The sequence below is a fragment of the Hyperolius riggenbachi genome, chromosome 2 (assembly GCF_040937935.1).
Source record: "Hyperolius riggenbachi isolate aHypRig1 chromosome 2, aHypRig1.pri, whole genome shotgun sequence".
Classification (NCBI taxonomy): domain Eukaryota; kingdom Metazoa; phylum Chordata; class Amphibia; order Anura; family Hyperoliidae; genus Hyperolius; species Hyperolius riggenbachi.
Window position 1 is genome coordinate 180,447,117 of NC_090647.1, and position 24,905 is coordinate 180,472,021.

Genomic DNA, 24,905 nt, shown 5'->3' on the forward strand with positions numbered 1-24,905 from the left:
GCCCGGAGGAAACCCACGCAGACACGGAGAGAACATAAAAACTCTTTGCAGATAGTGCCCTGGCTGGGATTTAAACCAGGGACCCAGCGCTGCAAGGCGAGAGAGCTAACCACCACGCCACCGTGCTGCCCAGAAATGTTGTTATTATTGTTAAATCATATTTTTCAAGGAGTCATTACTGGGGGAAGGGGGGAGGGGGGCAAGGAGAGGAACGGACAACACACAGAGCTATGTGGATCCAGCATGAACTTACCTCTGTGCTTACCTCGGTTAGCTTTTCTTTGGTTTAGGTATCCTTAAATAGGGATCTCTTCCCATGGATCTTTTCAGGAATGTGTAACGAGTCTTTATAACTTCCTTGATAACCCTGAGAAACTTGGACTGAAGCGAGTTATTGTGGATAAAAACAAGCATAGCAAACATAAAAAGTGAGCAAACGGTACAAAATACACAGAGATAAGGTAACATACAAAACAGTGAAAACAGCAAGAATATTCCAAACTGAATAGCTACATGACTATGTACAGTGTGTGTGTGTGTGTGTGTATATATATATATGTATATGTATGTATATATATATATATGTATGTATATATATATATATATATATATATATATATATATATATATATATATATATATATACATACACACAGTGCAGGAGGTGAACAACACCAGATTCCTTCCAGGTCAGTCAGGTGTGGAAACACCAAAAGGTTCCATAATGTCCTTAGTAGCATATAAAGTATACTACTATGCAATTATAAGTGTTAATCTTTTATTCAAAGACAGAGGGCTAAAGGTGCACAATATATTGATGAAAAATAACATTTTTTTAGTTATTATTATTCATTTATAAAGCGACAACATATTCCGTGGCACTGTTCAAAGTAGGAAACTATATTGACAGAAATGTATTTGACAAAACTGTGTGGGGGCATTATGCCACCATACTTGTGACCAAGCATTGTAAGGATGCAAAATGGAAGTTAGATTGGGCCTTTTGCTTTCGCACACCTGTCTTTTTTTGGAAGATGTTTTCATGGAAATTAATTCAATGATTTTGTTTCAATTTTTCACAAGATACACGTTTTCACAAAAATAAAAACTTTTTGAAAATGTGTTTTGTCATGCCTACTGACATCAAGGTGTTTGCTGAAAATTAATTTTTTGTATGCACACTCTTCTCTGTGCAAAAATGTGTTTTTTTGTTGTTTGTTTGTTTGTTTTTTCATGTCCATAGACTTCAGTGCATTTGCCAAAAGTGAGTTTGCTCATGCCCACATATTGTGGCATCTATCATACTAATCCACAGTTGTAATTATGCACAGACACCGAAGCTGATAGATCGCCAATGACAACCTGGTAATTGTCATCTTTTATATTACAAGGATTTTGACCAGTAGTATTTCAAACTCATTCCATATACGAACCAAAGGTTATAAATATAGCCAGTCCCACAGCACCTGTGGGTGGTGGCTTAGTGCAGCACCGTAGTGCTGGTTGAGGTTTAGTGCAGCGTTTGTGGTGTGCGCACACAAAAGTAGGTGCATCTTTGCGTACTTAAGTATGTGCGGATTCAGTTGTGGGCAGTGGTTGTGGTATGTACAGTGTGCGTGCGATTCTTTTGAGAATTGGGAGAATAATGTGTGTAAACACTTCCCCACAATGGGCTCGATTCACAAAGCCGTGATAAATGCTATCACGGCCATGATAAGCTTATCGAGCGTACAGGTTTGCGCGCGTAATAGTAAAGGTTTGCGCGCATTAACTTTCCCCGTTCACACGCTAACCCATATGTTAGCACGTGAACGGGAAAGTTAATGCGCACAAACCTTTACTATTACTTTACAAAAACTGTACGTGTGCTAACCCGCGCGCTAAGCTTATCACGGCTGTGATAGCATTTGTCACGGCTTTGTGAATCCGAGCCTAATGAGTGGAGCAAAATGGATTACATGTAATGTACTCTATCACTCCCCATTATTTCAAAATTTCTTATCTGTGCAAAAATGAATTTCTCATCCTGTATAATAAAACCTAACTGTCCCTGCGTCATCCACTTTCCTTGTCTGTCCGTCCGTGGCTTTTTTGTACTGCGCATGTGCACAGTACAGACATCCGTTGGGACAGGAGGTCGAGCCAGGGAGCAGGGCGGCCATGTGTGCGCGCGCGTACTGACTGGCGGCAGTAATTTCACTATCTAGAGCCCATTTATAAACAGGCTTAGGTAGACTAGTAGCCATATATTTTCACAAGTATTCTCATTTGTGCAGACGTGACATTTTCACAAAAAGGGCCATATTTGTTCATCACTAGTCTTTACCTCTTCTACTTAATGGAAGTACACAGACTGGTATAGCTACTCTGTATTCATCCAGACGTATGTCCTCTGTTCCTGCAGTTGCGCTTTGGTTTGTACCATTTATACTTAAAGTGGACCAAAGTTAAAAATACAAGATGTCAGAAAGAAAATCTATTTTCTAAATTAAAATAATAAATAGCAATCGTTTTTCAGCTGCATGATGACAAATATAAAATATTTTACATTTATTGGAGGAACCCCTCCCTTCCTTTCATATTCCCGGGATAGAATCCGGCAGACTGGTGGAGGAGATAAAAAAACAAAACACAGGCTTGCTACTGATGATGTCACAGGGGAGGTGATCTCAGCTTGTGTGAGATTTCACATAGACGACGCCCTTGTGAGGGAGGGTAGCTGATGACAAACACACCCATGATCTAAAACCTCCTACTAAGCTCAGAAGTAATGGCTGCCACCTGTATAACCCTAGTTATGCAAAGAGAAGGGTGAAAAGCATGCACTGAAATGCTCATAGGCTTGAAGGAGTGTTTATTTATCTTTGTATGTGTCAAAGTGGTGCAACTAAATATTTTGAATTAAAAAAATGTTTGGTTTGGGTCCACTTTGAAGAGAACCTGAGATGAATTAAAAAAAAATCATACATACTTTGGGCTTCCTCCAGCCCCCTTCGCCTCCTGCATCCTCCATTATGGCTCCGGGTCATTCGGGGCTTACTGCGCAGCTATGTGCACACCCTACTTTGTTTCCATTGCTGGGAGCGTTTTGCAGCAGAGAGCTCCCAGCTGCGGGAGCGCGCGGCCACACTGCATCTGCTCCAACTGGCTGAAGTTACTGGGAGCAATAACAGAGGATCCCGGAGGTGGAAGAGGATGGCGAGAGAGCAATCAGGCCAAAGGGGGCTGGAGGAAGCTACAGGTATGTATGATTTTTTTTTTATTATTATGCATCTCAGGTACACTTAAAGAGTGTCAAGATTTCTCTTTCGCCTCAGAAACTCTTCTCATGTGGAGGCATTTAAAGTGTATATTGCTTGGCTTTAATACTCAACCAGAGTTGGTAGTACAGTGGTTTAGTTTGACTTCAGAATCAGTAATTACTCTCTATTATAAGAAAATAAAAACGTTTTTCTGCGTCTTTGTGTGGATAGTTGGTTATTTGACATGTGTAAATGAGCCGTAAATATTTACTTCTTGTTGTCTGTCTACTTATGTCACGTGTCATTGTGACAGTACCCATGGAACTAAAATATGCACTAGAAATATGTTCTCACGTGTATTCTTGTTTGTGATGGGACTATTTTACTCAGCATCTTTCTTAGCAGTCTAAAGCCTTCTAGTATGACTTCAGTGAACATACCAAAGAAATTGTTTCTATTTTAAGGTAAAGGGATAGAAATTCAAGCTTTGTCTGGTTTTTACTCTTGGGAACCCACTCTAGAGATGTCCCACACTTCCTTTTGTTGATAACTTATAGAAACTCCAGTGGGGACACAGACAGGAAGAAGAACCTTTTCATTATGCAGCAGCCACTGGTTCAGCGAATGCTAGGAGATGATCACACCCATTGCTCTATGGTTCTTTTCCCTGCATTTTTGAAGCAGCATTTTATATTACTGATCTATGCCTATAAGCAAGTTGCCTGAATAAAGATACACTGGGCCTTATTCAATTCACTTTCTCTCCTAAGTTTTCTCCTAGGAGATCATTTTTGTCTTCTTTAAATAAAAAAAAAAATACTTTTCAGCACTCAGCATTTCAAAAAGAGCAAAAAGGGAGATGGAAAAACTACTGTGAAAATTATTTTTAGTATTTTCTTGCTTGCTGGTGGCTTAAAAGGCATTTTAATGATAAGGTGTACTGATATCACCTAGGAGAAAATGTAGTAGAAAAATGTGAGTTGAATAAGGGCCACAAAATGTTGGCTTCCCTGTTTCTTTTCTTTAAGTAAATAAAGTTTATCAATAGAAGTTCTGGCTTTTCTATTGAAAAGTAGAAAAAAAAAAAAAGTTATCAGTATCCACACGAGAGAGATTCCTTCAATCCCTGTTGCTAAAGACAAGGCGAGGAGGAAGAGGAGACCACCTACTCAGCAAGGATAGAGACAGTATAGGAATGTGTTCTAGCCTGCACGTTATACAAAAAGAAAGTTTTGGCTGCTCTTCCTCTAAATTTACATAACTTATTCTGTAAAATAACTACAGTTTTGGTACTTATGTTTTTTTTGTTTGTTTTTTGCATATGGTACTAGATTATTATTTTTAATATGATTTGTGAATAGGGTTCTCATGTTAAACTTGTTTAAAGAACCATTATTGTGAAAAAAAAGTAGACAGTTAAAATCTGACAGAACCGACAGGCTTTGGGCCAGTCCATCTCTTCATTGGGGATTCTCAGGGTTTTCTTTGTTTTCAGCAGCATTTCCTGAACAGCAGTTGCAAAGTTTAACTGACAAAATAGTCTGCAAGTGATTAGAGAGGCCGGCTGGTATCTTACTATTTTGGCAGGTAAACTGCCGTTCAGGAATTGCTGTAGAAAACAAAGAAAACCCTGAGAATTCCCTATGAGGAGATGGACTAGTCCAAAACCTGTCAGATTATAGCTGCCTACTTTTTTCGTGATAGCGGTCCTTTAAATAAAATCCGTTTGGAAAAACACAATATGGTCGGTCAGCCATTTTGTTTGATTTACATGATTTTCGTAAGTATACATGAGTTACATACTGTAGGTAGGGGAAAAAATAATACACAAGGCAATAAAAGTCACACATGTGGTGCTTTAACTTGCTTTGAATGAACTACTGAGATCTGGTACACTAGAGAGCCATTGATATTTTGTGCTGTGCATAAATCAGACTTGTGGTTTGGTCCAGTGCTGGTGGCAATTTACGAAGCTTCTAAATACAATCAAGCTGATTTGCAGTGTGAACAGCATTGGAACATAAAACATAGAGCCTTACCAAATTTACTTGTATTCCTAAGTTTTCTCCTAGGTGATATTTTCACATTATTAATAAAATGGCTTTTTAAAGAGGAACTGTAACAAAACAAAAACCCTGGAGGATGCTTCTCTTGGGAGGGAGAAACCTCTGGATCCAAATGAGGCTTCCCCTGTCCTCCTCTTCCCCTATGTTGCTCCCCTGAAACCACAGCCAACAAAGATGTCGGCTGTGGCACAGGCACAGTAGTGGCTGCAATATTAACTTTTCCCAACTCCAGTGCAGGCGCAGTAGCAGCTTTGAGCCTGATCGGAAGGCTGCTATTGCCTACGCTGGATCGCAGTAGGTAAATAGTAACCTCTCCGGTGTTCAGGGGCTGCCAGCGCTGGAACAGAAGAAGAGAGGAGGATGGGGGAAGCCTCTGGCTCCTAATGAGGATAAGTAACCCCCAGGTGATGTTTTTCTTTTTACAGATCCTTTTTTTACGCCACCAGCAAGAGAGAAAATACTCAGAATACTTTTGACAGTACCCTTTTATCTACCTTTTGGAACTTTTTCAGTTGCAACAGTTACTGGTATTTTAAAAAGATGAAAAAATTATCTACTAGGAAAAAACTTAGAAGAAAACGTGCCATATCCTATTAAGTTTTCTCCAAGGAGATAATTTCTCGTATCTGAAAAATACTTTTTCTGTACTTTGCAATTTAAAAAGTACAACAAAAGTACATCAAACTTGGAGTGAAAGGGCCTTTAACATTAGTAATTTAATCTGACAACCGTTTGTATCTTTTTCTATTACCATTAGTGTTCACCTTGCAAGAAGACTTCTGCAGCTAGAGAGGCAGAATACCTCCTTAATAAAAGACTTGGAACGGCAGAGAGAACAAACAGCAAAAGTTTCATTGGAGGTAGGTGAGACCGTCCCACTTAATGCCTCTTCAGCACAGAGAGGTAATTTACAGTTTTTAGAGATGACATACTGTTGCATGCCTGGCTTCAGCTTTCAGTCGCGTTTGTAATGGAATATATTTAAGATCAAAAGAAATACTGCCCTCCAGATATAACTCATATCTTGAATTTATAGAAAAAAATGACATTCTTGATTAACCAGTTCTGTATTCTAAAAATATTTCCAACACATACACTTCTGTCTCTTCTCAACTCTTCTCAACTGGTTTTCACAATGCTTTAGAACTGGCGTTATACAACATTTTAATAGAAAAGTAATATTAAAAAACTATGCAAAAATGTTAACACTAATTTATATTTCTGCTGCTAGATAAAAGAAAGCAAGAGAACACATTGGATTCCTAAAAATATATAGATATGCAATCAGTCCTTAGCTTTTAGTTTCAAATGAAAAATAAATAAATATATATATATATATATAGTGGGTTGCAAAAGTATTCGGCCCCCTTGAAGTTTTCCACATTTTGTCACATTACTGCCACAAACATGCATCAATTTTATTGGAATTCCACGTAAAAGACCAATACAAAGTGGTGTACATGTGAGAAGTGGAACGAAAATCATACATCATTCCAAACATTTTTTTACAAATAAATAACTGCAAAGTGGGGTGTGTGTAATTATTCGGCTCCCTGAGTCAATACTTTGTAGAACCACCTTTTGCTGCAATTACAGCTGACAGTCTTTTAGGGTATGTCTCTACCAGCTTTGCACATCTAGAGACTGAAATCCATGCCCATTCTTCTCTGCAAAACAGCTCCAGATCAGGCACATTAGATGGACAGCATTTGTGAACAGCAGTTTTATGATCTTGCCACAGATTGTCGATTGGATTTAGATCTGGACTTTGACTGGGCCATTCTAAAACATAGATATGTTTTGTTTTAAACCATTCCATTGTTGCCCTGGCTTTATGTTTAGGGTCATTGTCCTGCTGGAAGGTGAACCTCTGCCCCAGTCTCAAGTCTTTTGCAGTCTCCAAGAGGTTTTCTTCCAAGATTGCTATGTATTTGGCTCCATCCATCTTCCCATCAACTCTGACCAGCTTCCCTGTCCCTGCTGAAGAGATTCACCCCCGAGCATGATGCTGCCACCACCATATTTGACAGTGGGGATGGTGTGTTCAGAGTGATGTGCAATGTTAGTTTTCCGCCACACATAGCGTTTTGCATTTTGGCCAAAAAGTTCCATTTTGGTCTCTTCTGACCAGAGCACCTTCTTCCACATGGTTGCTGTGTCCCCCACATGGCTTGTGGCAAACTGCAAACGGGACTTCTTATGCTTTCTGTTAACAATGCCTTTCTTCTTGCCACTCTTCCCCACAAGTGACTCCATTTTAGAAAGAAGACACCCCAAAGTATTCTGTTAGGTGTATGACGAGTTCATAGAAGATTTTATTTTTTGTCACAAGTTAGCGGAAATTGATTTGTATGTTTTTTTTTCACAAAGTGTCAATTTCCGTTAACTTGTGACAAAAAATAAAATCTTCTATGAACTCACCATACTCCTAACGGAATACCTTGGGGTGTCTTCTTTCTAAAATGGGGTCATTTGTGGGGTTCCTATACTGCCTTGGCATTTTAGGGGCCCTAAACCGTGAGTAGTCTTGAAACCAAATGTCACAAAATGACCCGTGAAATGCTAAAGATACTCATTGGACTTTGGGCCCCTTAGCGCAGTTAGGGTGCAAAAAAGTGCCACACGTGTGGTATCGCCGTACTCAGGAGAAGTAGTATAATGTGTTTTGGGGTGTATTTTTACACATACCCATGCTGAGTGGGAGAAATATCTCTGTAAATGGACAATTGTGTGTAAAAAAATCAAAAAATTGTCATTTACAGAGATATTTCTCCCACCCAGCATGGGTATGTGTAAAAATACACCCCAAAACACATTATACTACTTCTCCTGAGTACGGCAATACCACATGTGTGGCACTTTTTTGCAGCCTAACTGCGCTAAGGGGCCTCAAGTCCAATGAGCACCTTTAGGCTTTACAGGGGTGCTTACAATTTAGCACCCTCCAAAATGCCAGGACAGTAAGCACACCCCACAAATGACCCCATTTTGGAAAGTAGACACTTCAAGGTATTCAGAGAGGAGCATAGTGAGTCCGTGGCAGATTTCTTTTTTTTTTTTTTTTTTTTTTTTTTTGTCGCAAGTTAGAAGAAATGGAAACTTTTTTTTTTTTTCACAAAGTGTCATTTTCCGCTAACTTGTGACAAAAAATATAATCTTCTATGAACTCACTATGCCTCTCAGTGAATACTTTGGGATGTCTTCTTTCCAAAATGGGGTCATTTGGGGGGTATTTACACTATCCTGGAATTTTAGCACCTCATGAAACATGACAGGTGGTCAGATAAGTCAGAGATGCTTCAAAATGGGAAATTTCACTTTTGGCACCATAGTTTGTAAACGCTATAACTTTTACCCCAAACCAATAAATATACACTGAATGGATTTTTTTTTATCAAAGACATGTAGCACAATACATTTGGACAAAAATGTATAAGAAATTTTACTGTATTTGAAAAATGTCAGCACAGAAAGTAAAAAAAAAAAAAAAAAAATTCATTTCTTTTTTGTTGAATATAATAAAAACTAAAACTTGCAGCAGCAATCAAATAGCACCAAAAGAAAGCTGTATTAGTGACAAGAAAAGGAGGTAAAATTCATTTAGGTGGTAGGTTGTATGACCGAGCAATAAACCATGAAAGCTGCAGTGGTCTGAATGGAGAAAAAGGCTCTGGTCCTTAAGGGGTAGAAAGACTGTGGCCCTCAAGTGGTTAAAAAGACTGTAGCGAGTCTAAAAAATTTTTTTAATTTGTATTCATTTTTAGCACCATAAGCCCTGCTAAACCGCCGCTATCCCTCAGAAAAACGAGGGGTTAATACCTCCAAATCCCCTCTCTTATGGGAGCACTTCCTCATAGAGCCAGAGCTTATGGCTGTAGCTCTGCCTCTTCGTGCGTCAATCCCCGCTGATCGCCTCCTCTCCCCACCCCTCTCAGTCTTCCTTCACTGAGAGAGGCGGGGGAGAGGCAGAGATCCCCCCGGCAGATTGATGCGCATGGAGGCAGAGCTGCAGCTCAAAGCTCTGCCTCCATAAGCAGCAAAATCCATAACCAAGAAAGTCGTGGAATTTGCAGAGGGGATTTGGGGGATATAGACCCCTCATTTTGCCACGGCGGTTTAGCAGGGCTTATGACGCTTAAAATGAATACAAGTTAAAAAAGAATTTAGACTTGCTTCAGAGTCTCTTTAAGATTTGCAAATCAGGGCTCATAGAACTCCATACATTTTAACCATTCTGCGACCGCCTAATGCAGGATGGCGGACGCAGAGTGGCTTCCTCGTTCCTCGATCTATGGTGTGATGTCGCAAGGAGCAAGATTAGACTGCAGCTCACACAAGCGCTCGTTAGTAAACAGAGCTGGCTCCAGTGATCAGCCTGCCAACCTGTGATCGGAGCTGGCATGCTATTTTATTCATATACAGGGGGAAAATCATTTGTATAGCGCTGCAATAACCCGCACCGCTGTACAGGGGTCAGCCTTGTCATTTTGCTGTCCCTCAGAGGGGTTAACAATCTAATCTCTGCTATAGACTTATGTCTATGTATATATCATGTGGTGTATGTAAGGTAGTCTAGGGGCAATTTAGGGGGAAGGGAGGCAAATTAATTAAAAAAAAAAAAAAATTGCAGGAACAATCAGAGACCACCAAAAGAAAGCCCTATTTGCGAGATGAAATTTTGAGTGCTAAGTTGTATGGCAGAGCAATAAACTGTTACATTTGTGACGTGCTGAATTGTAAAAAATCGCCTGGTCACTAGGGGGGTATAAACCTGTGGTCCTCAAGTGGTTAAAATTGCTCCTCCGCAAGAACCCTCCACAGAACCAAAAAGCAAACTGGTCCTATCAAATACTGACTATACAAACAATTCTGCCAGTAACTTGGTACTCTGTGTATAAGACCCTCTATGCAAGAGAACTTTACTTTGCCCATAACCTTGCCTCATCTGACGCTCCTTCAATTATTCATGGTCCTATAGCAATGCTTTCTTCACTGCCGGCATTGGGGCTATTATTCTCCCTAGGCCCTTTAAGCAGGGTGCACCACCTGGCTAATTTTGGTGAACCTGACTGTCATCGACTCTCCTCCTTATCCTCCTCCTATGCCCTGCCCTGTTGTAAGCAGAGTTGCACAACAGAGCTTGTAAATTTACTTCTCCAAGTGGTGGCCGGGTCCATGCTCCTCATCTCTTTAAACCTGAAGCTGTGACGCCTCGTTACTCTGTATAGCTCCTAACAGGCATCGGGAGCTGTATGAAGGTACAAGGCTTCACAGCATCAGCTGGCTATGGGGCCCTGGACAATTGCTCAGTTTACCCCTATGGAAGCACCGACCCTGTATATCCCCGCCCCACCACATCCAACTACTTTATCATACCACCTGATCCAACTGGAAATCATTTCTGGGGAGATCACTGCAGTTTGGATACCAGCTTAGCTGCAAGTTAGGATAATTAACATGCTTGAATAGAATGTTTCTGGGAGTCCAGAGGCTCCCCAGGTGCATAGACATTGATTTGTGCATTATTACAAGCTGTAGTGTTCCTTTGTGTAGTTAGAAAACACATCCAGACCAGCTCTCATGCAGAAAATTATTTATTTTTAATAACTGCTTTACCATCTGTCTGCATTAGAATACCATGTACAAAAAGGGAAAGTGACCTTACACTCTCTGTGAAGAGCTGTTTTTCAGTAATTGGGAAGTGGTGCCATTAGTTCCATGTTACTGTTTGTTCTGTTGGCATAGCGAGTGTTTTCAAACTCTCTTACTCTATAGCATATTGATATTTGTTTGCTGTATCCAAGAGACTTTTAATTAAAGAACTGTCATTTTTAAAATAGGAGGGAAAAATAGCAAGGAGTACTGGACAGGTTTCAAAGAACAAAACAATGCTTTTTAACCCTTGAGTCCCAGGTTGATAGCTCAATATATGCTACAGATCATGCTGCAGTTTCACTGAGTTGTACAGTTCACTAAAAGTCCCTAGTAAATGGTCAGGTCTTCTGTAATCCCTTTTTACTATGCATGCATATCCAGTATCTTCTAGACATTGAAAGATCTCCTTTTAGGAGTGATATAGAGAATAAACCTGCATTTTGTTGAAAGAACAGTAGAGCATTGCATAATTTGATCCAATCAGCAAACCTTATAAACGTAACCACTTAAAGACAAGCAGGCGTATTAAAATGTCCTGCTGGAGCCTCTTAACGGCTCCAGGACGTTTTTATAAGTTAAGCAGCGCTGCTGCTGTGCGCGTGCACGCTCCTGCACACTCCCGCATGCGTGCACGTGAGATCCGAAAAACAAAAAATACAACAGAGAAAAAATACACCTTTATTTCCAAATTATATATTGTCACCATAGTTTGTACTAGGGACATAATTCAAATCTTGTAATAACCAGGGCAAATAGGCAGATCAAATGTGTGGGTTTTATGCACAGTAGCAGTGTTTATATTAACCTTCCTGGCGGTAATGCCGCGCAGGAAGATATCTCGGCCCCTGGTGGGGCGATTTTGCCCATTTAAAGTGCTGTACGCGCAGCTAGCACTTTGCTAGCCGCGCGTACAGCTTGATCGCCGCCGCTCTGCGGCGATCGCACGCAGCGGCGGAAGAGGGCCCCCCGCCAGAGCCCTGCGCTGCCCGGGACCAATGAGTTCCAGGCAGCCCTATGGGCTGGATCGGAGGCGTCTGACGTCCATGACGTCATTCCGATCGTTGCCATGGCGACAGGAGAAGCCAAACAGGGGAACGCGTTATATACGCGTTCCCCTGTTTGCTATTGATGCTGGCGACGAACGCACTAGAGGGACACATGCGCCCTCTAGTGGTGTTTCATGTAGCTACCACTCTGGTAGCTTTACATGAAACAAAAACAAAAAATTAAAAAAAAAAAGGATTTCTGCCTACTTGGCAGAAAAATTTAACCGCCAGGAGGGTTAAAACTATAGGGGATGAAATTGGAGAAATAGGGTACTTTTTCATTTTTTTCCTTGTTTTTCCCTTTTAAATGCATACAAAATAAAGTAATTACTGAAAACCTATATCAACCACAAAAAGCCTAATTGGTGGTGAAAAAAGATATAGATAATTTCATTGTAATTAGTAGTGATTAAGCTATTGGCAAATGAAAGGGATGAACACTGAAAGGTGAAAATCGCTCTTTTCCGTTAGGGTAAAAACCCCTTTAGGGTGAAGTGGTTAAGTATCCACAGCCAGATGGATCGGGTGATCTACACCGACGAACAATCGTTCCTCCAACTATACGGTCTAATATTATAGGGCTGTTTTCGGTCGAAAGAGGAGCAATCCCGTATTGCGCTAATTACCGCAGGAATCTAGGGGGATCTGAACGATCACTTGTTCAGTGATCAAACATGACAATTGCGATTGTTGTGCTTCACTAAACACAGTTGTGCTCTATTGAAAATGTATCTATGGTTTCAAAATCGTGAAAATGATTGCTCCTCTTGTAGAAATTTGCTGCAAAAATTGTGGTGTTGGTACAGATTTTTATTGTCTCTGCAGTCCTAGAGCTAGTCACCCTTTGACTGGAACAATGTCACAGTGTGGAGTCCAGAACTGGGTAATAGGTTGGCACTTTTTACATTGTAAAACACATGGGAAAAAATAACAATGTTCAAGTTTTGTAGGCAAAATCCATTTGAGGGCTCAGACAAACTATAAGCGCTTTTCTGAGCATTTTTTGGCCTCCAGAGCTTTCTGGGAGCTTTTAAAAAAACTCTCTCATTGACTTACATTAAAATTGCGGTAAAACTGTGCAATTTTATTGAGATCGCAATTTTACTGCGTTTAAACCGTGATGTTAATGTAAGTCAATTAGAGCTTTTTTAAAAAGAAACTGCTCAGAAAAGCGCTTATAGTGTGTCTGAGCACTCAAATGGATTTTGCCTACAAAACTTGAACATTGTTATTTTTTCCTATGTGTTCCCGCTCAGAGAAGTGCTTATAGTGTGTCTGAGCCCTGAGAGTTCTACTTTTTTATTCAGTGCTAAGGATAGATTGGAAGTGAAAACTGGAAGATAGATTGGAAGTCATTCTTGTAGGCTAAAATGTAAAAATAAAAAATAGTGTAATAGAAAATGCTAACATTCATGGCAGTAAACTTTTCAATTCTGTATAGATTGTAATGTTTTGGTTTTTTTTTAAATTGATGTTCTGCCATGGTATTGCGTTGGGGCGCAGTACCAGCTGTCGAAATGAAGTTTCTCTATTCTTAAGCTTAGCATTTCACACACATTATACCTGCATTGTTGTTGTGTCCAGGCACAGACAGTACAGGGGTAAGCTATATGCAGTGATGTTTGGTAAAATCCTTGCCATGTACTGTATATAGTTGTCTTGAAAGGAATTGTGTTTTATGTGACAGGAGATTTTTTTGCCCTTTAACCCATTAGAAACTTCAATAACGTTATCTCGTTTGAGATAGGTGCACTGCTTTTGACCTCAGTTGGCAGAACACGTTGTGCTGTAAATTCTTGGAATGCTTTAATCTCTGTGTATTAGCAGAAAATATAGAAACTGAAAGCAGAAGTTCTCTGTTATTGTCTCACACTGCCCTCTAGTGACAAGTGGCCATAAATACACATTACAGCAGTACTCATTAGAAGCAGGGAAATGTAATAAATAGGAAATAAAAAAAGTGCTAAAATTGGCCTGGAGCACTTGCAACCCTTTAAATAAATTGGCTGCTAAAGGGTTAAAAGATTTCACCTAGCTCTGAAGAATGCACTGGGGATTTTACTATTATATTCAGAAATCGCTCTTCCAAGAAAAGCGAAATTCTATTAATGACTCTTGTAGTATCTGGTTATCCTTGTGGATAAGTAGAAAGGCTCTTCAGTATTTTCAATTGGTCCTTTAAATACTTTTTGACCTTGCGTTGAACTAAAACTGAGGCGATTCAAAATGAATAAAAAGTGTAAATTCAAATGGTTTAGCTTTGCCTAAAACTCAAAAAGGTGACTTTGTGCAGTCTAACATTACACTAATCATGTCCCATTATTGCCTTGTTACTGTACTACGCACTACGTCATAACTATGTTTGGCTTTTGTTATTTTCTAAATGTCAGTATGTCTTTAAGAATATTTACTTATCCCACCCTTGAGCGAAGTACGTTACGAACGCATTAATAATGGTAGCTAATCTTAGTACACAAAGTAGGCAAACAAGTTATTTTAACTATTTCCTGTGTTAAAACACCACCTAGTTCTACAACATTTTGATAACATTATAATGGGAGCCTCTCTCATGTTTATGCAGTCGACAGGTAATCGGCAAAAAATGAGGTTCTTCAGTAAAGGCTAAATCCACCCAGAGATGAGAATTAAGGTTTGGCTCTAAGTTAGCAATATAAGGCAAATGTCAGCTGTCTACCTCACGGGCCCCACTGGTGCTATTTATAGAACGTCCCATTAATGACTCTCATTTTATACTTTAGGTTTAACATATGGTTCTGCCCTCTGTTTTCTCATATGGAATATGTAGATCAAATACTCAGGTATGCACTCGAGATGTGCCATTAGATGGATTTTTTTAGTTGGTGCAAATGCATGCAACTTGAAATTGAAGTATTCAAATTCGGGAGATAAGGTTTTAATTGTCCCAATTCCAGTTGAATAAATTTGCACAAAACTAATATATTTTTTGCACCAACTCAACATTTTTAGCCTCTCACTGACCATCTAGTCTTTATCCACTATTCTGCAGTTGAATTAATATAATACAAATAGAGGCATTTCAGCACTTTAGGTTCTCTTCGTAGAGATGGACATTCTAAAAGGATTAGTACGAAGGCACACAACACATTACCCATAGGAGCATTATGACGAAAACTAAAATTAAACCCGAGGCACACCTCGGCCAAAAAAGACACTTTCTTAGGTAGAGTGAAGTCTCAGGATCCTCCAGAGATTTTCTATGTTCTCCCTGCCGCTGGCCGGGACCCTTCTGACGGGGCGTAGCAATAGGGGTTGCAGAGGTAGCGACCGCATCGGGGCCCTTGGGCCAGAGGGGCCCCATGGGGCCCTTCCTCAACCAAAGCATTAGCTGTTTATTGGTCCTGTGGTGGTAATAATCACCTCTATAGATGCTTTGAATTGTAGTAATCATTAACAAACTGTTCCCCATCCGATTCTTGCACCTCTAATACTATGTATGACCAAGGCAGGTTTTGTTGCGCCGTATCAAGTATTATATATAGAGTGCTGGGAGGGGCCCCATATAAAACTCACACCGGGGACCATAGCTCCAAAGCTACGCCACTGCCTTCTGAAGATCACCTCCAAGCTCCTCCTTATGCACGAGCATGACCATGCTGCACCCACCCAATGGCAGCGCACGGGGCAACGATGGGGGCCAGGAGGACGTGGTACGCCTCTGCAGGATCCAGAGGCTTCCCTCTTTGGTAAATATCAGTTTTGCTTTTCTTTTTTTTTCTTTTTTTTTTTTTTTTTTTATATTTAGACTTGAGAATTCCCTATATGAGGAAATGTGCTAGTCCAAAACTTGTCGGTAAAAGGCCAAATTAATAATACCTATTGTTAGTGACAGTTGCATAACAAACAGTGCATTTTAATAATTATTGACTGCATTTTGTTGCTTGTGTGTTTATAGCTGGATAGAACCAACTCCTTATTAAATGAAGTTCATCAGCCATATCAGTACCTCATTGAGTCTGTGCGACAGAGGGATACACAGATCGACATACTAAAAGATCAAGTTTCAAAGCTTGAAAAAGATGTCAGGTAAGCCGACAATGAGGTTACAAAATATTACTGAAAGAATTGTAAGCCATATTTAACTAGTAGACCCAAGCCCGCATGTAACCGCACCTGACGCGTGCCAAGCCCTCGCCTGACGCGTGCCAAGCCCTCGCCTGACGCGTGCCAAGCCCTCGCCTGACGCGTGCCAAGCCCTCGCCTGACGCGTGCCAAGCCCTCGCCTGACGCGTGCCAAGCCCTCGCCTGACGCGTGCCAAGCCCTCGCCTGACGCACGCCAAGCCCTCGCCTGACGCACGCCAAGCCCTCGTCCGCCCGCACCCGCCCACCTCGCCCGCCCAGCTCCCTGGTCCCAGCTGTCCGTTACTGCGCACATGCGCGGTAACAATAATCCTGGGACACAGGGACAAAACTGTTGGACACAGCAACAGTTAGGCTTTATAGTATATGATAACTGTAAAATGCAGTTATAAAGATTGAAGTCAGAAACACAAAGACAGTTTGGTGTTTGAATTTGCTCCATGAAATAAAATGACCAAGCAATAAACCACAGTTATGATGTAGGACAGCTAGGATTTACAGCCAGTTGATTAGCATGTTAGGACAGTTTCCTGCTCATGACTTTGACCAGCTCATATGATGCTGCTGATTGCTGACCTTATCTGCTTTAATACACTACTGTGCTATGCAGTTTTTTTAAATGCCTGTCTTGGCAGCTTTTTTTTTCTCCAGTTTCTAGCAGCATGATAGGATTAGTTTTTGTCCTGTAGGTGATTAAGGCATGCATAATTCACAGAACTTTGGTGCCAATGTTGTGTTGTCTTTATTTAACTTTCTGGTTATTCAGCCTGGTTGTATTTGGTGTATTTGGAAGATGAGTCATTGTTCTTCACTATCAATTATATTGTTTGATTGAAACAAAGCAGTCCTGATTTTGCAGCACAGTAAATCAAAGTGCATAGCAACAAAAATATTCATGCTTGGACTTCCTGTTACAACCTAATTCTGGAAACCACAAAGGTGGACTGTATCAAAGCTAGCACATATTTAAAGATGCTCATATCACTGACAGTTGGTTCATTGTTATACTGACCTTCCACTGAGCTACTCAACATTAAATGAAAAGTGTTTCACATTTAATATTAACTAAAAATCAGCATCTGCAAAACCACCATAGGGGTTTCTCCCGAAGCTTTGCTGAACCAGCTGCCGAGCTGCAGACTGCCCACGACAGCAGAGCTGGGGGTGGCTACAGAGCTGGTTTGGCAAGGCTTTGGAAAAAAATGCCACCGCAATTTTGCTGATGGGAAGGCAGGGCTTCAGACACTTAACTTCTTTACAGGAGAACAGGTGAGTTACATTAATCTTTGATCACCAATTCTTAGTACCATTAAACACCAAACACTTCTCAGTTATTGTTGAGCATGCTTCAGGTACTCTTTAGCGTCCCCATTAAGAGTGTGATATTCAAGAAAAGCTTGAATTTATTCGATCCACAGCATTAAAGAGTCGTAACTATTCCCAATATCAAAACCAGTTGTGATCATATCTGTGAGATAATCAGCCACCCCAGTCGACCAGTACTTTAAAGGCATGCCTAGGTGAGGGGGACATGGAGGCACTTACCTGGCAGTCCTGTTGATTTTCTGGCATCAATATGGTCTGAGTCACAACCCTGAAACAAGCTTGTGGCTAATCCAGTTAGATCTCACACAGAACATCTGATCCACATGCTTGTTCAGGGTCTATAACTAAAAGTATTAGAGACACCGGATCAGGGGGTAAATATATGTAGGATATGGAGGCTGCCATATTTATCTCCTTGTTTAAAGGAGGTGAATATGGGTGCCTCCATATCCTTCTCACCTCGGCTTTTCTTTAAGAAAATGAATGATAATGTGATTGTTCACCACCAGCATCTCTGTACTCATGCAATACAATCTGAATAATCTTATTGAAAGTAAGATTGTGTACTAAAAATGGTACTGTCATTGGGCACCTTAAAAGAAAAGCTGTGTGTATCTCCATTCAGGAGATTCCTTCATGTCTTTCCTCAGGGCTTATCACTTCTTATTGTACAACATCATCTGAAATAAAAAAAAAATACTCTGAATAAAAATGTCTTGAAGATTAACATTTTCTCCCATTATTTTTACCATTTTTTTCTTCTGCTTGATAGTGCTAAACAGATATTACCTAATTAGGTAATAAGAGAAATATGTAAAAATTCACAAGAAAAATGTAGTGCACCAGGACCCAATTCAGTTACAACAGTTACCAGCATTAAAGTAAACATGGAGCAAAGAAAAATAAAATAGTTTGGATACTTACCTATGGAGGTAGGATTCCATAGAACTTCCCCGGTTCTCTCTCTGTGACGTTGTTCCAGCCCCGAGCCCCAGTGAATTTTTTTCACCAGCTTGCGCAAATAAGTTTTTGGCCCTCCTCGGGCAGCCTTCAGAAGTACTTGTATCCCTGAGTACTTCCGAAGATGAGCAGATCTACTCTGAGGAGTCCCGAAGACCCATAACTTCAACGGGGTACAGCTGTGGAATGAGGCGACCGAGGGAGCACCAGGAATGCTTCACAGGATCCAGAATCTTCCCTCTCCATAGGTGAGTATCTAACTTGAAGTGAATTTCCTTGCTTCGTGTTTGCTTTAATTCCCTTGGCGTTATGATTCTTTCTGGATTTTAGGGTCTAAAAGCGGTGCAAATTTTTTGCACCCTTTCAGACCCTAAAACCTGGAAAAAAATCATGCTGCCAGGGAGATCTGCAGCAGTTCTACAATCACTCACCTCCCTGGCTCCAGTGCTGCAGTTATGCCTCCGTCCTCCGGGTGGTGCTGCAACTCAACTAAAGTGAAATTGCCGGCTGTCGTCGTGACGACAGCCAGCGATCTCACCAGCAGGAAGCAAGCCCCGGAGGAGAGGAAGAAGAATGGCAGCAGACGTCGGGATCCCCCGGGAGGTATGTAAAAACGCCCGCTGCGCGCTATACTCTGCACACAGCCTCCGGGGGCTACCTCGAGCAGAGGTCGGGATTACCACTCTTACCTGCAGTTTTCCGCCTTGACCCTAGCTCGGGATTACCGCCAAGGAGGTTAAAGGCTGGCAATGGTTTAACGCATACGAAAATGAATTCACCTGATTCAAAGTAACAACTAAGTGCTGGGTGAATATTAGCTTGTCCAGCTATTCGAGAAAGAATTGAACGTCTTTTTATTGTCCTGAAGTTTTTTGTTTTTTTTTACTTTATTTAATTAGTGCTCTTAGATGTAGGAGGTGTTGTTTCACTTCAGAAATTAAGGCAGATGAACATTACACTTTCCACCTGCTTTACCGAAGTAATAAGACCTATTACTCGTCTCAAATGGTGCTCTTTGCATAATTTTAACTTTTAACTGTTTTAACTATTCCCAGTAAAATTAATGCAAGTACAGTATACAGAAGAAAAAGCATCAATTAGTCCACACCATTGTTAGATAGGGCAGTCAGTTTAGCAGGTGAATGCAGCAGCAGCTGTCCTGAAAGCTAAATTGGAAACCAAAACACTTGTGTCAGGCTAAACAAAACACTCCTGATAATGGGATAGTTCTGAAGAAGCTCAAAAGGGTACTTCTTCCTGTGGGAGTAGAATGAACCAGGTATTTAGTCACACTGACATGGCTGTTACTTAAACTTCACTCTTAGGGCTGGTTCACACAGACGTCTGCTGAGCTTTTGCTTGGTCCTGTGTTCAAATGCCGGTGTTTAATCTCTAGCTTTTGAAGGCTTTTGGGAAGCCTTCAGAGCTAGCGGTTAGGGTACCTACACTGGTTTGCCAGTGTTTAATGTCTCTGAAAGCAGCATGTTGCTTTTGAGATTAGACGCGACGCCGGGATCTGCCGCCAGGCTGTCATGAAAGCCTGCAAAAGCCAGTTCAGAACACTCCCATTCACTTGAATGGGACGGCGGTTGATCCCGAAAAACGCTGCGGCCAAAACGTTGCGTTAGACGCTGGCAAACCATCTGTCTGAATCAGCCCTTAGTATTATAGTGCTTGTTTGATTTTTTTGTAGGACACCACATACTTATTGATGATAGTAGCACATTAAAACTTAATTTTTACAAAGTTGTGCCCACCAGTCTGGAATGAAAGATATCATAGATGAGATGAATGCTATAAATTCCATTTGGAAGTTTTATTTAGCACGGTTTCTTAATTATTTTTACACCAGCATGTAAAAGGTGTGTATTTCTAACCCTGAAATTTAAAAGGGCGGGAGAAAGCACTATGTTATTGTGTCTGTATTTAACCTATCCAACTTACCTGTGTAGAAGTGTCTGTATGTATAATCGCCAATAAATAGTCCTCCTGTAAATACTGCTGAATTCATTTCTCTATGAATAGTAATAGATGTGTTACAGGTATCGCATTTATGATCAAAGTTTCTTCTCAGCAACAAACATTGAATTTCTGGCATTTTTCCCAGAAGCCATATCTTGCCAAGAGAGGTCTAAATATTCTCTTCATGGGTAGAGAAGCTGAAAGGTATTTAGGAAAGCCTAAAGGGTAGATTTACATTTTTATTTACATTGTAAAATGGATGCATTTTTCTTCTCTTAAACTTTGGTTTTCATGAATAGAAACTAGGGTATATTGTTGTTCTTTCTATAAGCTCTTTTTTAAACCTTATTCTTTGTTCAGTTGGATTTATTTTCTTAAGTTCCATTTTACAGCATTTTGAAAGCCCCCCTCCTCATTTGGATGGCATACCAATATCTTGTTAAATACGAATAGGTTGGCAGCTGCCGCCCAAGTTAAATTGAGAGAAGTACCGTATATGTTTTTTGGCTAAAAGGGAGTGCTGTTATGTTGGTTGGTTACACTTTTCTGTAACGCAAGTTGATCTGTGTCATGTTTATGGTGCTATGAGGAAGACCACCCTCTAAAGGGCAGCTACGTTAGGTCAGTTATCTAAGCTTTGTTCGTCTGGAATTTGCGGTGATGAGGCGGCGTCACTTCATGCTGAAATAGATCGGAAATTGGCTTGTAGTGTATGGACAGCTGACAGATCTCTCTCCGATCAGATTCGATCAGAGAGAGATGTGTCTTTTGGTCAATCTGCCCATACATTGTTTGATGTACTGTTATTGTTATCTGTTATTTTTGTGGACTTTGTTACTAACTCATATATTGATGAGCAATAAAATACACTTGAACTTTATATAGGATAACATTGGACTGACATCTCTGATTTTAATAAATGAATAAGAAGACATACACTATGTTATAGCTAAGAATATATCAATCAGTTTCAGCTTGTTTTAGTTAAATCACATTGGAACCGACCGGTGGACAGGCTGTATGTGGGCTACATCAGTATAAACTCTGTAAACTGTGTAAGGCCCTCAAATTTCTGCACATTGTTGCAGATTGCAGCTTTGCGGCAGATGGGAAGATTAAAGTAATCCTAAACCAGAAAAAGTTTAAAGTGGAATCGAAATCTTGCACAGGACAGGAGGAAAACGTGGATAAATGCACCCTGTATGTATTTAGAGAGTTTAACCTGTTTAATTCCCCCTCATTTGTGTGTAATCACAAGTTGTAATTTGATCCTCCCCTGTGTCACATAACTGCCTATGGCAGGTAAGCAGATAAGCCCATTTGAAAGCACAGGCTGTAAACGTTATGGGCTTGATTCACAAAGCGGTGCTAACTGTTAGCACGCATGTGAAAAGCCCCTTATCACGGCTAAAGAAACTTAGCGCGCGCTAATTAGCGCTCACGTGCAAAGGCCGGTGCATGCGACATTTAAGGCACATCCAATGTGACCTTATAGGCGCATAGGGTGCGCCTTTTTCATCACACCCGATACTTTGCGCACGATCTTATTCGGCTTGGTGCGTGCTAACTACTTAGCACCCTAGTTAGCACGCCCAATCAGAACGATAGTACACTGTATTAGTATACTATCATTCTGAGATCAATCTCCCTAAGCCCACACAAGTCGCAGCTCTCCTGCGCTGTGTGCCGTTACACACACTGATGTCGGGAACCAGCAGAGGGGAGTGAAGGGCAGCATTCCTAAGGATGGGCTTGAGGAGAGTAACTGCCGCTTCCTCCCCGCCCATATTCAGTGATCTGCTCAGTCAGAGATTACGGCTGAGCAGAGTGGGAGGCGCTGGAAAGTGCAGATGGTTCTGTGACATATGCACCGTCCACTGGCACATATGTGACTTATGTCACAGCACCGCACATAACTCAGAATTAAAGGTAAGTTAAAAAAAATTCGGTTCAGTGATAATATAAAGTTTAGACAAAACGGAGGGGGAGGTAAAGGGTTTGGAATCACGGGAAGGGAGGGGGAGGGTGGTTTATGGTTAGGTGCCACCAACAATTTTGCAGCTTTGACAGTTCAGTGCTGTACAGCTCAGTGACTGATGAAGTTAAGGTAGAAAATGAAAGTAAAACTTTTAACGCTTTGAAGCATTTTTTTTTTTAAGACTTTGTCCTTAGAACTTATAATGATGTAGCTAATCTCTTGGAGTGAAGGGAAAATGTTTACTGTAGTTCTGCTTTAAGAAGCAGGCACCAGTCATGCCCTAGAAGAAGTACGTGACTTCAGATAAAATAAAATGTACGTGCATTATCGAAATCCCTTTCACATCATAACATAAAATGATACAGTTTCTCTGTCCTGTTTGAACTTTGAACTGTCAACAGACTTGTTTGTAGTCTTGAACTGAACATTTAATCCCATGTAGAAGCCAACAGAATCAGTTAACATTCATTCAGAGCAGCAATCCTGTGTACAGTGTGATAAATTGATTATTCATTGCCGTGCAAACTATCTCTCCGCGGGATCTGTTCTGTGAAAAGAAAGGAAAATATTTATCGCCTTCCTTGGGGGACACTTTGTGCAGACTTGATTTATTTACTGTATATATGCCTAGTTACCGGTACCTTTTGATAGACAGGCTATTTTCTTTCTAAATATTTTTTTTTACTAGGATTTTCTTTCCAGCGTCAGAAGGAGCCCAGCACTTCCCTTTAGTGGAGAGCTTTTGTCAGTGGGCTGAGGATTATGGTGACATGTTATCATAGCTCTAATAAAGAAACAATATAGATGGCATGCTTCCCTGACACGTACAGTTGTAAAGATAAAATGTCTGCACACTGTGCTAGTACAACAGATGACGGTTCAGCTATAGAAGTCTTAAGAAAACACTGTTTCTTACCCTCGTAAGACCTAGCCTATATTTTCCTAACACTTTGTTTAATGTAACAATAAGAAGATCAATGTACATGCACTTGTATGCTTGGTGAACACAATGAACATCCTTGTCCTACCACTGTCCGGCTTTTAACAAATGCATCCTTTGTTTTCTTTTCCTTTGGTTGACTGTCTCTGAAATGGAGATTTTTTTTTTTTATTTTAGTGTTTTGCTTCTATTTCTTCTAATATGCACCTATGGTTAGTGGTTACTACTTGTTCACATACTGGTATTTGACTTCTGAGGCTTACTGTATTGTTGGTGTCATTGTAGGACACCCAATCCCTACTCATGGTTATCTCCATGGGATACAGCTCAGTGTTCTCCCCAGCCCCTTTTTGTGTTTTTGGTTATATCAAAGCTGTTTTTTCCCGACCACCAAGCTGCCCCAATGATACCTGCCAGTAGCCACAAGTGGTGTCAGACTCTGATGAGTAAGTACTACTAAGAAGGCTCAGCAAAACTGAACATCATTTTCTTTCTCTGGGTGGGTGGAGTTAGAGTTTTACAGACTATAGAGCTGGGAATTAATGTTGGTGTTCGGATTCAACATATCTAATCGGAATAATAAGGGGGGGGGGGGAGAATTCATTGTGTGCTGTGTTGGCGTTTTAGCGCCACCTAGTGGTTGCGCCCGGCTAACGGAAAAGAACCCTGAATAATAAACACAAATTTTGCTTTTTTTCTTTTTAAATGTGTTCTTGAACGTTCAATTGGGGATAATATCCAAACTGAATAATGTGTATTCTGTGCTTATAAGGCTCCTTGCACACTGCAAATCCGTTTTCGGATTGTGATTCCGATTCCGATTTTCAATTCCGATTTTCCCTGAATACATTCAACAGAAAAACGGATCAAAAAACGCAGCATGCAGTAAAGATTAAAAATCGGAATCGGAGGTAAAAAACGATTAAAAATCGGATTTGGAAATGCATGCAGTGTGCAAGAGGCCTTATACTGTCTTTACCACAGAGGAAAACTAAAACATGCAGTAACAAACTTGTTAGATATGTTACGGCCAGAACCCGAAGCCTGGCCACTTGGGGTTCTGGCCGGTCAAAACTAGAAGTGGCTGTCACACTACGGCCAATACCCCAAAATAAAATGATTCCTGGTGGCTCAGTACTCTGTTACGGCTCTGGCTCCTCCCCTTGCCCATTTCCTATTGACAGCCTATCAATAGGCTGTCAATAGGAGAATGGAAAGGGGAGGAGCCAGAGCCGTAACAGAGTACTGAGCCACCATGAATCAATTAATTTTGGGTACTGGCCACAGTGTGACGGCCACTTCTAGTTTTGACCGGCCAGAACCCGAAGTGGCCAGACTTCAGGTTTTGGCCGTAACAGATACAAGCTCTGTTAACACATTCTCTGCTGCCTTGCGTTCTAACTGACTGGATACTGGTTCAAAATGAACAGGCTAAAGAAAGCAGTGATTTTCTAAGGGCCAGTTCACGATTATCTGTTCCTTTTTGTCTGTTACCTTCCACTTTGTAAACGCCTCGCTGCACACATTTTATTTTTGAGATTGAATTAAGTTGCCATTGATATGAACGGCTCACATCCTCCGTGGACCCTGAATATATTGATTATAATGCA

General features: G+C 40.7%; 1 protein-coding gene across 3 annotated transcripts in view; it reads left to right on the plus strand.

The window, feature by feature from the left end:
* Positions 1-24,905, plus strand: part of PIBF1 (progesterone immunomodulatory binding factor 1) — a 212,868-nt gene that overhangs the window by 130,091 nt on the left and 57,872 nt on the right. For all 3 annotated transcript variants that reach the window (XM_068267851.1, XM_068267849.1, XM_068267850.1), the window contains exons 14-15: positions 6,066-6,168; positions 15,944-16,074. In XM_068267851.1, the coding sequence (XP_068123952.1) occupies positions 6,066-6,168; positions 15,944-16,074 (234 nt within the window). The remainder of the gene's footprint in view (positions 1-6,065; positions 6,169-15,943; positions 16,075-24,905) is intronic.